General features: G+C 46.6%; 1 protein-coding gene across 2 annotated transcripts in view; it reads right to left on the bottom strand.

The window, feature by feature from the left end:
• Nucleotides 1-4385: 4385 nt before the first annotated feature.
• LOC146808691 (keratin, type I cytoskeletal 47 kDa-like) overlaps nt 4386-13981 on the bottom strand; it is a 28499-nt gene continuing 18903 nt past the window's right edge. For both annotated transcript variants that reach the window (XM_085615502.1, XM_085615501.1), the window contains exon 8: nt 4386-5384. In XM_085615502.1, the coding sequence (XP_085471628.1) occupies nt 5275-5384 (110 nt within the window). In that variant the 3' untranslated portion in view covers nt 4386-5274. The remainder of the gene's footprint in view (nt 5385-13981) is intronic.

Below are 13981 nucleotides of genomic sequence, written 5' to 3'. Positions count from 1 at the left end.
AGCAGAAGTGATTCCTGTATGGAAGAGGTATAGCCGCAGAAGGGATTCCTGTATGACAGAGGTATAACAGCAGCAGTGATTCCTGTATGGAAGAGGAATAGCAGCAGAATTGATTCCTGAATGAAAGAGGTATAGCAGCAGAATTGATTCCTGTATGATAGAGGTATAGCAGCAGAAGTGATTCCTGTATGAAAGAGGTATAGCAGCAGAAGTGATTCCTGTATGAAAGAGGTATAGCAGCAGAAGGGATTCCTGAATGAAAGAGGTATAGCAGCAGAAGTGATTCCTGCATGGAAGAGGTATAGCAGCAGAAGTGATTCCTGAATGATAGATGTATAGCAGCAGTAGGGATTCCTGTATGGAAGAGGTATAGCAGCAGAAGTGATTCCTGTATGGAAGAGGTATAGCAGCAGAAGTGATTCCTGTATGGAAGAGGTATAACTGCAGAAGTGATTCCTGTATGGAAGAGGTATAGCAGCAGAAGGGATTCCTGTATGAAAGAGGTATAGCAGCAGAAGGGATTCCTGAATGAAAGAGGTATAGCAGCAGAAGTGATTCCTGTATGAAAGAGGTATAGCAGCAGAAGGGATTCCTGTGTGAAAGAGGTATAGCAGCAGAAGGGATACCTGTATGGAAGAGGTATAGCAGCAGAAGTGATTTCTGTATGATAGATGTATAGCAGCAGTAGGGATTACTGTATGAAAGAGGTGTAGCAGCAGAAGTGGTTCCTGTATGAAAGAGGCATAGCAGCAGAAGGGATTCCTGTATGAAAGAGGTATAGCAGCAGAAGTGATTCCTGTATAGAAGAGGTATAGCAGCAGAAGTGATTCCTGTATGATAGATGTATAGCAGCAGTAGGGATTCCTGTATGGAAGAGGTATAGCAGCAGAAGTGATTCCTGTATGGAAGAGGTATAACAGCAGAAGTGATTCCTGTATGGAAGAGGTATAGCCGCAGAGGGATTCCTGTATGACAGAGGTAAATCAGCAGAAGTGATTCCTGTATGGAAGAGGTATAGAAGTAGAAGTGATTCCTGTATGAAAGAGGTATAGTAGCAGAAGGGATTCCTGTATGAAAGAGGTATAGCAGCAGAAGGGATTCCTGTATGGAAGAGGTATAACTGCAGAAGTGATTCCTGTATGGAAGAGGTATAGCAGCAGAAGGGATTCCTGTATGGAAGAGGTATAGCAGCAGAAGTGATTCCTGTATGAAAGAGGTATAGCAGCAGAAGTGATTCCTGTATGAAAGAGGTATAACAGCAGAAGGGATTCCTGTATGAAAGAGGTATAACAGCAGAAGGGATTCCTGTATGGAAGAGGTATAGCAGCAGAAGGGATTCCTGTATGGAAGAGGTATAACTGCAGAAGTGATTCCTGTATGGAAGAGGTATAGCAACAGAAGGGATTCCTGCATGAAAGAGGTATAGCAGCAGAAGTGATTCCTGTATGACAGAGGTATAGCAGCAGAAGTGATTCCTGTATGAAAGAGGTATAGCAGCAGAAGTGATTCCTGTATGAAAGAGGTATAGCAGCAGAAGTGATTCCTACATGGAAGAGGTATAGCAGCAGAAGTGATTCCTGAATGGAAGAGGTATAACAGCAGAAGTGATTCCTGTATGGAAAAGGTATAGCCGCAGAAGGGATTCCTGTATGGAAGAGGTATAACTGCAGAAGTGATTCCTGTATGGAAGAGGTATAGCAGCAGAAGGGATTCCTGTATGACAGAGGTATAACAGCAGAAGGGATTCCTGTATGGAAGAGGTATGGCAGCAGAAGGGATTCCTGTATGGAAGAGGTATAGCAGCAGAAGTGATTCCTGTATGACAGAGGTATAGCAGCAGAAGTTATATCCCTTATGGAAGAGGTATAGCAGCAGAAGTGATTCCTGTCTGACAGAGGTATAGCAGCAGAAGGAATTCCTGTATGAAAGAGGTATAGCAGCAGAAGCGATTCCTGTCTGACAGAGGTATAGCAGCAGAAGGGATTCCTGAATGAAAGAGGTATAGCAGCAGAAGTGATTCCTGAATGAAAGAGGTATAGCAGCAGAAGTGATTCCTGCATGGAAGAGGTATAGCAGCAGTTGGGATTCCTGTATGGAAGAGGTATAGCAGCAGAGGGGATTCCTGTATGGAAGAGGTATAACAGCAGAAGTGATTCCTGTATGGAAGAGGTATAGCCGCAGAAGGGATTCCTGTATGACAGAGGTATAGCAGCAGAAGTGATTCCTGATTGAAAGAGGTATAACAGCAGAAGGGATTCCTGTATGAAAGAGGTATAGCAGCAGAAGTGATTCCTGAATGAAAGAGGTATAGCAGCAGAAGTGATTCCTGTATGAAAGAGGTATAGCAGCAGAAGGGATTCCTGTGTGAAAGAGGTATGGCAGCAGAAGGGATTCCTGTATGGAAGAGGTATAGCAGCAGAAGTGATTCCTGTATGATAGTTGTATAGCAACAGTAGGGATTCCTGTATGGAAGAGGTATAGCAGCAGAAGTGATTCCTGTATGGAAGAGGTATAACAGCAGAAGTGATTCCTGTATGGAAGAGGTATAGCCGCAGAAGGGATTCCTGTATGACAGAGGTATAGCAGCAGAAGTGATTCCTGATTGAAAGAGGTATAACAGCAGAAGGGATTCCTGTATGAAAGAGGTATAGCAGCAGAAGTGATTCCTGAATGAAAGAGGTATAGCAGCAGAAGTGATTCCTGTATGAAAGAGGTATAGCAGCAGAAGGGATTCCTGTGTGAAAGAGGTATGGCAGCAGAAGGGATTCCTGTATGGAAGAGGTATAGCAGCAGAAGTGATTCCTGTATGATAGATGTATAGCAGCAGTAGGGATTACTGTATGAAAGAGGTATAGCAGCAGAAGTGGTTCCTGTATGAAAGAGGTATAGCAGCAGAAGGGATTCCTGTATGAAAGAGGTATAGCAGCAGAAGTGATTCCTGTATAGAAGAGGTATAGCAGCAGAAGTGATTCCTGTATGATAGATGTATAGCAGCAGTAGGGATTCCTGTATGGAAGAGGTATAGCAGCAGAAGTGATTCCTGTATGGAAGAGGCATAGCAGCAGAAGTGATTCCTGTATGGAAGAGGTATAACAGCAGAAGTGATTCCTGTATGGAAGAGGTATAGCCACAGAAGGGATTCCTGTATGACAGAGGTATAACAGCAGCAGTGATTCCTGTATGGAAGAGGTATAGAAGTAGAAGTGATTCCTGTATGAAAGAGGTATAGCAGCAGAAGGGATTCCTGTATGAAATAGGTATAGCAGCAGAAGGGATTCCTGTATGGAAGAGGTATAACTGCAGAAGTGATTCCTGTATGGAAGAGGTATAGCAGCAGAAGGGATTCCTGTATGGAAGAGGCATAGCAGCAGAAGTGATTCCTGTATGGAAGAGGCATAGCAGCAGAAGGGATTCCTGTATGGAAGAGGTATAGCAGCAGAAGGGATTCCTGTATGAAAGAGGTATAGCAGCAGAAGGGATTCCTGTATAAAAGAGGTATAGCAGCAGAAGTGATTCCTGTATGAAAGAGGTATAGCAGCAGAAGGGATTCCTGTATAAAAGAGGTATAGCAGCAGAGGGGATTCCTGTAGGAGAGGTATAGCAGCAGAGGGGATTCCTGTATGAAAGAGGTGTAGCAGCAGAAGTGATTCCTGTCTGACAGAGGTATAGCAGCAGAAGTGATTCCTGTATGGAAGAGGCATAGCAGCAGAAGGGATTCCTGTATGGAAGAGGTATAGCAGCATAACGGATTCCTGTATGAAAGAGGTATAGCAGCAGAAGGGATTCCTGTATAAAAGAGGTATAGCAGCAGAAGTGATTCCTGTATGAAAGAGGTATAGCAGCAGAAGGGATTCCTGTATGAAAGAGGTATAGCAGCAGAAGGGATTCCTGTATAAAAGAGGTATAGCAGCAGAAGTGATTCCTGTATGATAGAGGTATAGCAGCAGAGGGGATTCCTGTAGGAGAGGTATAGCAGCAGAGGGGATTCCTGTATAAAAGAGGTGTAGCAGCAGAAGTGATTCCTGTCTGACAGAGGTATAGCAGCAGAAGTGATTCCTGTATGGAAGAGGTATAGCAGCAGAAGTGATTCCTGTATGGAAGAGGTATAGCAGCAGTAGGGATTCCTGTATGAAAGAGGTGTAGCAGCAGAAGTGATTCCTGTATGATAGAGGTATAGCAGCATAAGGGATTCCTGTATGGAAGAGGTATAGCAGCAGAAGTGATTCCTGTTTGACAGAGGTATAGCAGCAGAAGGGATTCCTGTTTGACAGAGGTATAGCAGCATGAGACACTCTGTGACAACTAGATGTCATTCCTAGTAGGAGTGAAGGCAGGGGGTTATGCTCACTGATAGACGCATAAACGAGGCACATGGACTGCATCTGTTACTTGAAAGAGCGCGTTTATTCCATCACAAAGAGAAACAGCGATTTTACATTGAACCAGAAGGACTCTGAGGGCCCCTTACACGCCGACGTGTCAAACACAGCACATATTTAGGGATCTAAAGGTGGGATTTACTTCTGGGAAACACATGGGGTCTTGAACAGTTTAGGTACAATGCACCCTGTCCTAAGGGATAAAGAAATCCCGTGTACAATATTACACCGCGGTAAGAGCAGGTGCGTAGTTCCTGTCGCTGATATTGTTTCTTAGGAGCTCTTTAAAACTGTACAAAGTTAGGACTTCAAAGTAGGACTTTTTTTATCTAATAAAATGTCACAAGTTCACATTTTCCCTTATTCCTTTTTTCTGTTATTTGCATTTGTCACTTATTTATAGAAAGTTTATTCATGAATCAAGGGACTCTAATCATTTTAATCTTCTGTTTCCCTACCATGTGGCTCAACAACATGTATAACTCCTTTTTCACTTTGTAATCAATACATTCGTGTACAGTGCTTTCCCTCGGCTTCGTTGTCACTTCGACTATTTACCGCAAGTAGTAAACCTACAAATACAAAACTAATCAGTGATACCTGGCTTCCCATTGGTTCTACTTGAGGGAATGTGGCATTTTTCCTAGAGTTTGCCCCTTTCTCCATATTTTCAACATGTTCTTGTAAAATCTGTGGTGGCAGCATTGCTGCTGTGGAGATGTTATGAACCTGCACTGGGAGACGACGGATGTGTGCACACTGCGACTCCTTCATTCTGCTGCACTGTCCCGTGCACATCATAGCGACACGTCAAGCGAAGCCTCCATTGGGTCCTTTCTCTCTCTGTAATCCTCTTATGTTTCCTTTGGAAAGGCTGCTCTTCTGTGACATGTGCCTATTTCTTATTTGTCAGGTCCTCCGCGATTTCCTCAATGCGGGAAGACACAACTACGCCGTCGACAACTTCCTCAACGATGGTCTTCACCGTCCTGGTTTTGGTGGGGTCTGGAGTATTGGCAAGAAACAAGAGGTGCAAATTAGAACTACACTCTGCAAAAGTAGGAATGTGACAAGCATTTTTTACACAAACAACACAACAAGTTCCCTTTTCCTTTATTTTTAAACTTCTAGACTTTTAGATGAGAACTAATACTGTGCCTCAACATTTGTCAATATATAGACATTTTAATAAAACATATTATTAAAAACAAGAACAAAAACAAGAACAAACTGTGAATATGTTTTATTAAAATATCTATATATTGACAAATGCTTTTAACATATGTGAATTGGTCAAACGTTTGAAGAAAGGTATTTTTGATACTTTTGTATGAAATATTGCTCTTGCCAATAAAAATCTATTAATATAACATTCCCTTTTACATCTGGTGATTTGGTTTAGTGTCTTTTACATGCACGTTTGTAATTTAGCAACTTGGAAATCTGTTATGGCTTAAAATTCTTTTTTAGATCACGGATTGATTATATCTGGTAAACCAGTTGAGGCACGGTATCGGTTCCCATCTAGAAGTTTAAAAATCAAGGAAAAGGAGCTTTTTGTGCTGTTTGTGTATCTATACCCATCCCATTTCCAAAGATACAGGGGGCATATCATCAACGAGGCAATTAAAAATTATCGCCGCTTTTGCGTCCGTTTTCAGACAAAAATCTGCAATAATTTTATTGCCTAATCAGCAAGGTCATGCTATCGCATGAAACCTTGCATTAGCGCCTGAAATCTGAACGCCATCTTTGCATCTCTAATGAGATGCAAAGGGGGCGTTCCTCCCCAGGATAACGGGAGAAATGTCGCTAAGCGACATTTCTCCTATTATCAAGCCTCACGCAAAGCAGCATAGCGACAAGAAAAGTAGCGATAACCCCTGTTATCGATGCTTTCCATACGCCTGCTTCAGGACTGACTTAGCCATGATATCCTATGGAAGGTGGATATCATGGCTAAGTATGCCTTACCCTATCATCAAGCTATCGCCAAACTTTGTGAGATTATCGCTGGATTACCAGCGATAATCTCACATTTGGCAGTTAGCATTTGGAATATTATCGCTTTTGAGAAAAGCCATGCTAATAGCACGCTATCTCAGTGATAAAATTCCACGTTACCCGGCGATAATTATCCTAGCGCTAAATGCGCTTAGAAGTAATTATCGCCGGTCCTTTGTGATCTGCCCCCAGGTTCCTCCTTTATATTTTGACACAAGCATTTTTTACCCATGACTAACATTTTTCTTGGCAATCAAAGCATGTTACGGGATCCCTTTGAGAGGCTGTGGCCAACGGTGCTATGGGGTGCCTTTCTCAATCCATCTCTTCTTCTCTGGTGTTAGGCGTGTGCACTTCAAAGACCAGAGGATTAAAGAGTGCTAAACCTTTACTCACTTTTTGCACAAATCTAGCATGTTAGGAGTCCCTTTTCCTTATGACCTTCACATGTCTCCAGAGTCACCTTCGATTGTAACATACTTTTGAAATGTTTATCATACTTTTAGGTTCCATGGAACCTTTCATGTTACAGTGAAAACCATTATAACTGAAATATTATAATAAAACAGAAAAAAATATTTTGTGGTTTCAAAGCAGTAAATAATTTCCAAGCAGAATAAAAAATGTCTAAAGTTTGTTTCATATGTGCAGTGTGTACTGCAGATTCTGTCCCCCAATGTTGCTACCTCTGTTGTCCCGTGGTGCCCAGAGCTCTGGCAGACCATCAATTGTGTGTGCACTGAGGTGCAATAAAACATCCGAAACATGAAAACCATGCTGAACCTGCAATGTGCCGAGCAAGTGCCACTATCAAAAGAACAAACTGGAAGTCTGGAATGTGCCCCTTTTGTAGCCACAAGAGGCAGCACGTGGACCTAGCACTTCTCTGAGACCTGTAAAGACATTTGTAGGCACTTGGGGCGAGGCTTCTAAGAGCATTGAGGGTCTAGGCAAGAAGGCAGAACAAGAGACTCGGTGGGATCCCCCTGAGGGATGCTGGCCCTGCCCTCCTAGTGGGGTTCGCCTCAGTTGCCTTGGATGGGATGACTTTACCAAACCTCTGGCTTCATCCTCTTGGAAAGCACCAGCTGCACAGGCGGATCTCTCTTTCCGCTCACACAGATGAGGACTTAAAGCCTACTTCAACCAACAGATGTGCTTGAGTCTATCCTTAGAGGCTCCTCTTCCCATCATGACCTTACTTACCAGTTCTAAGCATTGTCGCAGTCATGGATGCCGGGGATTCTTCCTGGTACCCGAGGAAGGCCCATGGGATTTGGACCAGAGTGACCCTACCTGCTCTGTACAAGATGGCGCTGCATTCACTGCTTTCAGGTAGGAAGTAGAGACAGTCTGGGGAGTCCTTGCCTGGACGGATCTTTTTAAAGTCCGCACTGCGGACAAATGATCTGCTTGTGCAATGGATCTGCTTACACTAAAGCATATCCTAAAACATCACTGGGTCGAGTAGCAGTCTGCACTGACTTTGAGCACCTAGATGACGCAGATAATGAATGTCTCCTAGGGTGATCACGCAAAGCTGAAGAGGGTCACACTGTGCGGCAGAGGAGAGACAAGAAAGGGCTGCCTTAAGACCAGTGAAATGTCAGATGGACATGACGTTAACGCTTGGCATCTCCTTTTCACTCTAGGTTCTGCAGACTCAAGTTCTGTGTCGTCTTTCGGAATAACACACTTGAAAACGCCTGTTCTTGTTAACCTCTTTTCAGGAAAGCTTCTCCACAAACAGGGATTGCATTTACTAGGTTGATGAATTCAAACTTGCGAAATGGCTTTTAAAAATATTTCCACAAGTTTTTATTTTATGTTATGGAGCACCCAGAGTCACTTCTTGTGTGTGGTTTTCTTTCTGATTTGTTTGCTGAGATGTTCCCACCAGATACTCTGCACCCTTATTTCTATCATACTGACACCTCCGTTCTCCCTTCATCCTTTTATTTAGGAAGGGGTACACTTTGCTTTCACATGGGATCTTTTGTTATGTTTCTACACCCTAAGCCAGGCAGGTCGCTCCGCATGCCGCGCAGCTCCACCTGACTGCGCCCGTGCTCCTGTGCCCAGCCGCTGCCAAGTACCGAGTTCGAGGCCCGCGTCCAAGCACAGGCTACCACCTGCGCCTCATCCCTGGTGGCCAGTGGTAGGCCGTAGGTCTGCCTTTCAGTAACTTCATCGTATTTTGTATTTTGTTTACTTTTCTGTGACCGTTTTTTTCCCTCCTGTTATCTGTGTGCCCTTCTGCCTTTCTGTAATTGTATTGCATTTTGTATTTTGCTTTCTTGCGCTGTGACCGTTCTTATCCCTGCTATTTCTTTGTCCTTTTCCCTCTGCTTCCCTTTCGCCCATTCTCCCCGCTGCTGCATCCCCTGCGGGCCCTGCCCCCCCCCCCCGCTCGCCCATTCGTCGTTCTCCCCTCCCAGCTGCTCCTCCCTCCCACCTCCCCTTCTTATGGCAGCAGCGGACACACGCAGCGGGTGCACCCCTGGCGCACCAAAGGCACGCCTAAGGCAAGCCCGTCTGTGCCCGTCCGCGCCTGGACCGCACCCAGCGCCAGAACCCCTGATCCCCGCGAACGCCACGACGCCCGACTCCGCTATGATGCCAGCACCCTCCAAGCCTTCAACTCTGGACGAGAACACACCTGCTACCGGGCCACTCCGAAGCGCACCCAAGGATCCTTCACCTGCCAGAACTGCAGCTTCACCAGCATCCGCCCCGCCAAACCTCCGCCCAGGAAATAACCCAACTACCTCAGATGCATCCTCCTCAACACCCGCTCCACTCGCAAACACGCCGTTGAACTCTGAGACCTTCTCGACTCAACCTCCCCAGACGTCGCCTTCCTGACGGAGACCTGGCTGAACCCCACCTCAGCACCCGACATCGCCATAGCCATCCCAGAAGGCTACAAGATCTCCCACAGGGATCGCACCAACAGAGTAGGAGGAGGAATCGCTATCGTCCACAAGAACACCCTCAGAGTCTCGACCAACACCGACGACACCCTCAGCACCGCCGAACACCTGCACTTCCAGATCCACACCGACCCCAACACCACCCTCAGAGCAACCCTCATCTACAGACCCCCCGGACCCCAACCACAGTTCAGCGACTCCATCGCTGACTTCATCAGCACACACGCCCTCGCCTCCACGGACTACATCCTCCTCGGGGACCTGAACTTCCACCTCGAGAACAACAACGACACCAACTCCACCACCCTGATCGACAACCTCGGACTCAGACAGCTCGTGACAACACCCACCCACGCCGCCGGCCACACGCTTGACCCCATCTTCTCAGCAAGCTTCCACGTCTCCTTCAACCACACCACCGAACTCCACTGGACCAACCATCACTGCATCCACTTCGCCTTCAGGAAGCCCACCACGCACCACCGCACCCAACAGATGCCTCGCAGCTGCTGGAGCAAATTCACCGAAAACCAGCTAACCACCACCCTCGTCCAGAGCCCACCCGCCGACCCCACCAACCCTGACACCGCCGCCCGCAACTTCAGACAGTGGATCGACGACTGCCCCAACACCCTCGCCCCACTCAAGAAACCCTCCAACAGCCACACCAGCAAGAAAGCCACCTGGTTCATCGAAGACCTCCGGGCCTCCAAGCAAACATGCCGAAAACTGGAGAAGAACTGGATCCGCGAACGAACACCGGACAGCTATGCAGCCCACAAGAACGCCACCCGCAGACACCAACACCTCATCAGATTCGCCAAAAGGGCCTCACTCAAAGACCGCCTAGATAACAACGCACACAACAGCAAAGAGCTCTTCAACATTGTGAAGGAACTCTCCAACCCCAACACCAACACCAACGACATCCCACCTTCGCAAGACCTGTGCGACTCGCTGGCCACCTTCTTCCACCGCAAGATCGCCAACATCCACGACAGGTTCAACGCCACGACCGCCCCGACAACCACTGAGACCTCCGCCCCCAAGACCACCACCCGCACCAACCGCCTGCTCTCCTAGACCAACATTAACGACGAGGACACCAGCAAGATTATGAACACCATCCACTCCGGATTACCATTAGACCACACCACATCTTCAACAAAGCCAGCACAGCCATCGCACCCCATCTCCGGAAGGTAATCAAAATCTCCTTCGAGACAGCAACCTTCCTGGAAAGCTGGAGGCATGCCGAGATCAACGCCCTGATCAAGAAACCCAAGGCGGACCCCAAGGACCTCAAAGACTTTCCGGCCCATCTCCCTGCTCCCGTTCCCGGCGAAGGTCATCGAGAAGACCGTCAACAAACAACTGACCCGCTACCTCGAGGAGAACAGCATCCTGGACCCGTCCCAGTCCGGGTTCCACAGCAACCACATCACCGAAACCGCCCTCATCTCCGCCACTGATGACATCAGGACCCTGCTAAACAACGGAGAAACAGCGACCCTCATCCTCCTGGACCTGTCAGCCGCCTTCGACACGGTCTGCCACCGCACACTATGAACACGCCTACACGACACCGGGATCCAAGAGAAGGTCCTATACTGGACCACATCCTTCCTTTCCGGCACAGCACAGAGCGTCCGCCTCCCCTCCCTTCCGCTCCAATGCCACTGAGATCATCTGCGGCGTACCCCAGGGCTCATCCCCCAGTTCAACGCTGTTCAACATCTACATGGCACCTCTCCCCATGTCGCCCGACAGCACGACTTCAACATCATATCCTATGCCGATGACACCCAGCTGATCCTCTCCCTCCCCAAAGACCCTCACACTGCCAAACCCAACGTCCATGAAGGAATGAAGGTCGTTGCCAAATGGATGAAGAACAGCTGACTGAAGCTGAACTCGGACAAGATGGAGGTCCTCATCCTCGGTTCCACCCCTTCGGCCTGGGATGACTCCTGGTGGCCGACCACACTGGGAACAGCTCCAACACCCACCAACCATGCACACAACCTAGGGGTCATCCTCAACTCCACCCTCTCCATGACTAAGCAGGTCAACGCCGTTTCCTCCTCCTGCTTCAACACCCTCCACATGCTCCGCAGGATCTACAAGTGGATCCCCACCGAAATGAGAAGAACGGTCACCCAGGCCCTCGTCAGCAGCAGGTTGGACTAGAGACCCAGAGTAGCGACTCCGAGAGCAGTAGGAACACTTTGGGGTATGACAGCTGTGACAGGTCACCATCCCTGTGGGAATTGCGCCGCCTGCCCCCAGACCGTCAAATCTACCACTATTGACATTGGAGGAGGGCGTCTATGGGAACAAAGGCGCTTCACAAATTGTAACAGCCTCAATGTCATCTATTTGATAGTCTGCCCCTGTGAATACAAATACGTGGGTATGACGACCAGGAAGGTCAAGACGCGCATTTCCGAGCACAGGAGCACCATCCGCTGTCGTAAACAGTCCACCAAAATGATCAATCACTTTTTGGAGGTGGGACATGGCCCTGATGAATTTCGATGGACCATTCTAGAACAGCCCCTGATACCTAACCATGTGACAGACATTAGCAAGTTTCTGTTCAGGAAAGAACAAAAATGGGTGTACACTCTGAACTCAGACAAGGACGGGTTGAATGATGACATCCCGTGGATGTCTCTGTGAGATGCACTCCTCTAGCGTATTAGTCATCTCAACATTTATATGGGGTCTGGCACTGATTCTGACCAGTTCACAGGCTATGTTTGCTTTTCTCCATACTTCGCCATTTCTTGTGAGGTTCAATGTAGGATTCACCATAATCTTTCCATTCCTTGTGATGGTGTAGCCTCATACGTGTTTTCTAGGCCATTGTCGGGCATAAACACCCCGTTGCCTTTGTCAACTTATATCTAACACATATTGGAGCCCCTCTGCCTGATCAACAAGTGCTCACTTGTCTAAAATAAAAATAAATAATAAAGAATATTTCAGTGGATCTTTATTTGTTATTTATTTTTTACCGTTCCACTTGTTAGTGCGGTATTGCTTGGCTTAAAATAGAGCCTTACAACATTGGTAGCCATAGTAACATGTAGAGCTGCTAGTGCGCTGTACCTGAGCTTTTACAAACAACAGTACCTCCAAAAAAACCATTTCTTTTGGATGCCCCTGCTTTAAACATACATGCAAATATCAATGTTTCTGGAGACTGAGTATTAATAAATAAATTAATAAATTTGTGAGCTTTCATAAGCTCTAATCTACCTGTGAGCGTCCTTTCTCTCAATAGGACTACATATCCCAGAATCCTTAGTGGTCATGTGATGACAATTGACACGCCCAGTTGAGGAAGTAAAACTGTAGTGTTTGACTCCGCGCGTTACCTCCCCTTACAGCCAGAGGGACGCTGGAAGTACCGACGGACAGGTGAGAGACACGTTCTTCTTGCCTGTCTGTCAGCAATCCTAGTAGCAGGATGCCATTGTGCGCGCTCGCCACCAGTGTGCGCATTGTTTATCCAGAGTCCATTGAGCGCTGCTGCCAGTGTAGAGTTCAATCCCATAGCGCGGTAAGAGCTATTTGTTTTACGGAGGACCAGAGCTCTGCATTAACTATCGAGCTCTGCTGCCTTTGTGGAGTTTAAACCCTCAGCGCGGTAATTGACATTTGACTCACGGCGCACTAGAGCTCTGTTTGTTCTCTCGCGTTGGGCTGCTGGTTATGACCCACACGCGAGCAGTTTTCAGAAAATGTTCAAAAAGCGTCATTGCGGGTGTTGTGTACTGGCGCTCTGCCTATGTGTTTACAGTTTAACCAGATACCGCCCAGATGATGGTATTACTAACGAAATGTGCTCTAATATAATAGCTGGAGTGTTGATGCTAAAATATAACCTGCTAAAATATAACCTCACAAGCAGGGATCCTGTCACGATGTGTACTAGTGGCAGTTCTCTAATGACTAAGTGATACATGCATAAGTAATTATAAAATGAGGTGCAGGCGGACCCTATACCTCAATGTTTAGGAACAGATATGCTTGTTCTTTGCACTGGCTTAATTGTCATTAAACACATTTTCAGGCCATCGAGGGTCTGATCTTTGCCATTTGTTCAACTGCGGCCATTGCCTTAGCCAGGGTTTTTTGGCTTTTCTGACCTACTATTAACACCAGTACAATTTGTGATTATGTGTGAAGTCAGCTGCTCGCTGACGTGTCTCTGTATGTGTCTCTCTCTTTCCACTAGAGCGGTGCTTCAATTACCTGAGCTGTTTGCCAGGTGAGGTGAGGCAGTACTCTCCTGCACAATATGGTAAGTGGGAGCCCTACTACATATCATATGTAGGTATTGTAGTTCCATGTAGTAATTAAAGCACTACCAAGGATTGCTTCATAAATTCTCTTTATAGATATGGTATACCATGTAATTGTTTTGGATACCGTAGATATACTAATTATATGTTTTTCCCTTGTTTTCGACTATGTTTGTTCTCCTTCGGACTTCACAGCTGGGAGAATGATCCTTCACTAATACCCAGGTGATACCTTTTCCTTTTTCATATTTTCTTTACACAACACTAGCAGTAGCGACACAGGTCCTGAAGAATGCAGTGGATACCAGTGTGATCCGTAATTCCTGCTGAAACATGTCGACCAACCTGTTGG

The sequence above is a fragment of the Triturus cristatus genome, chromosome 7 (assembly GCF_964204655.1).
Source record: "Triturus cristatus chromosome 7, aTriCri1.1, whole genome shotgun sequence".
NCBI lineage: Eukaryota > Metazoa > Chordata > Amphibia > Caudata > Salamandridae > Triturus > Triturus cristatus.
This window is presented reverse-complemented; position numbering and strand designations above follow the sequence as displayed.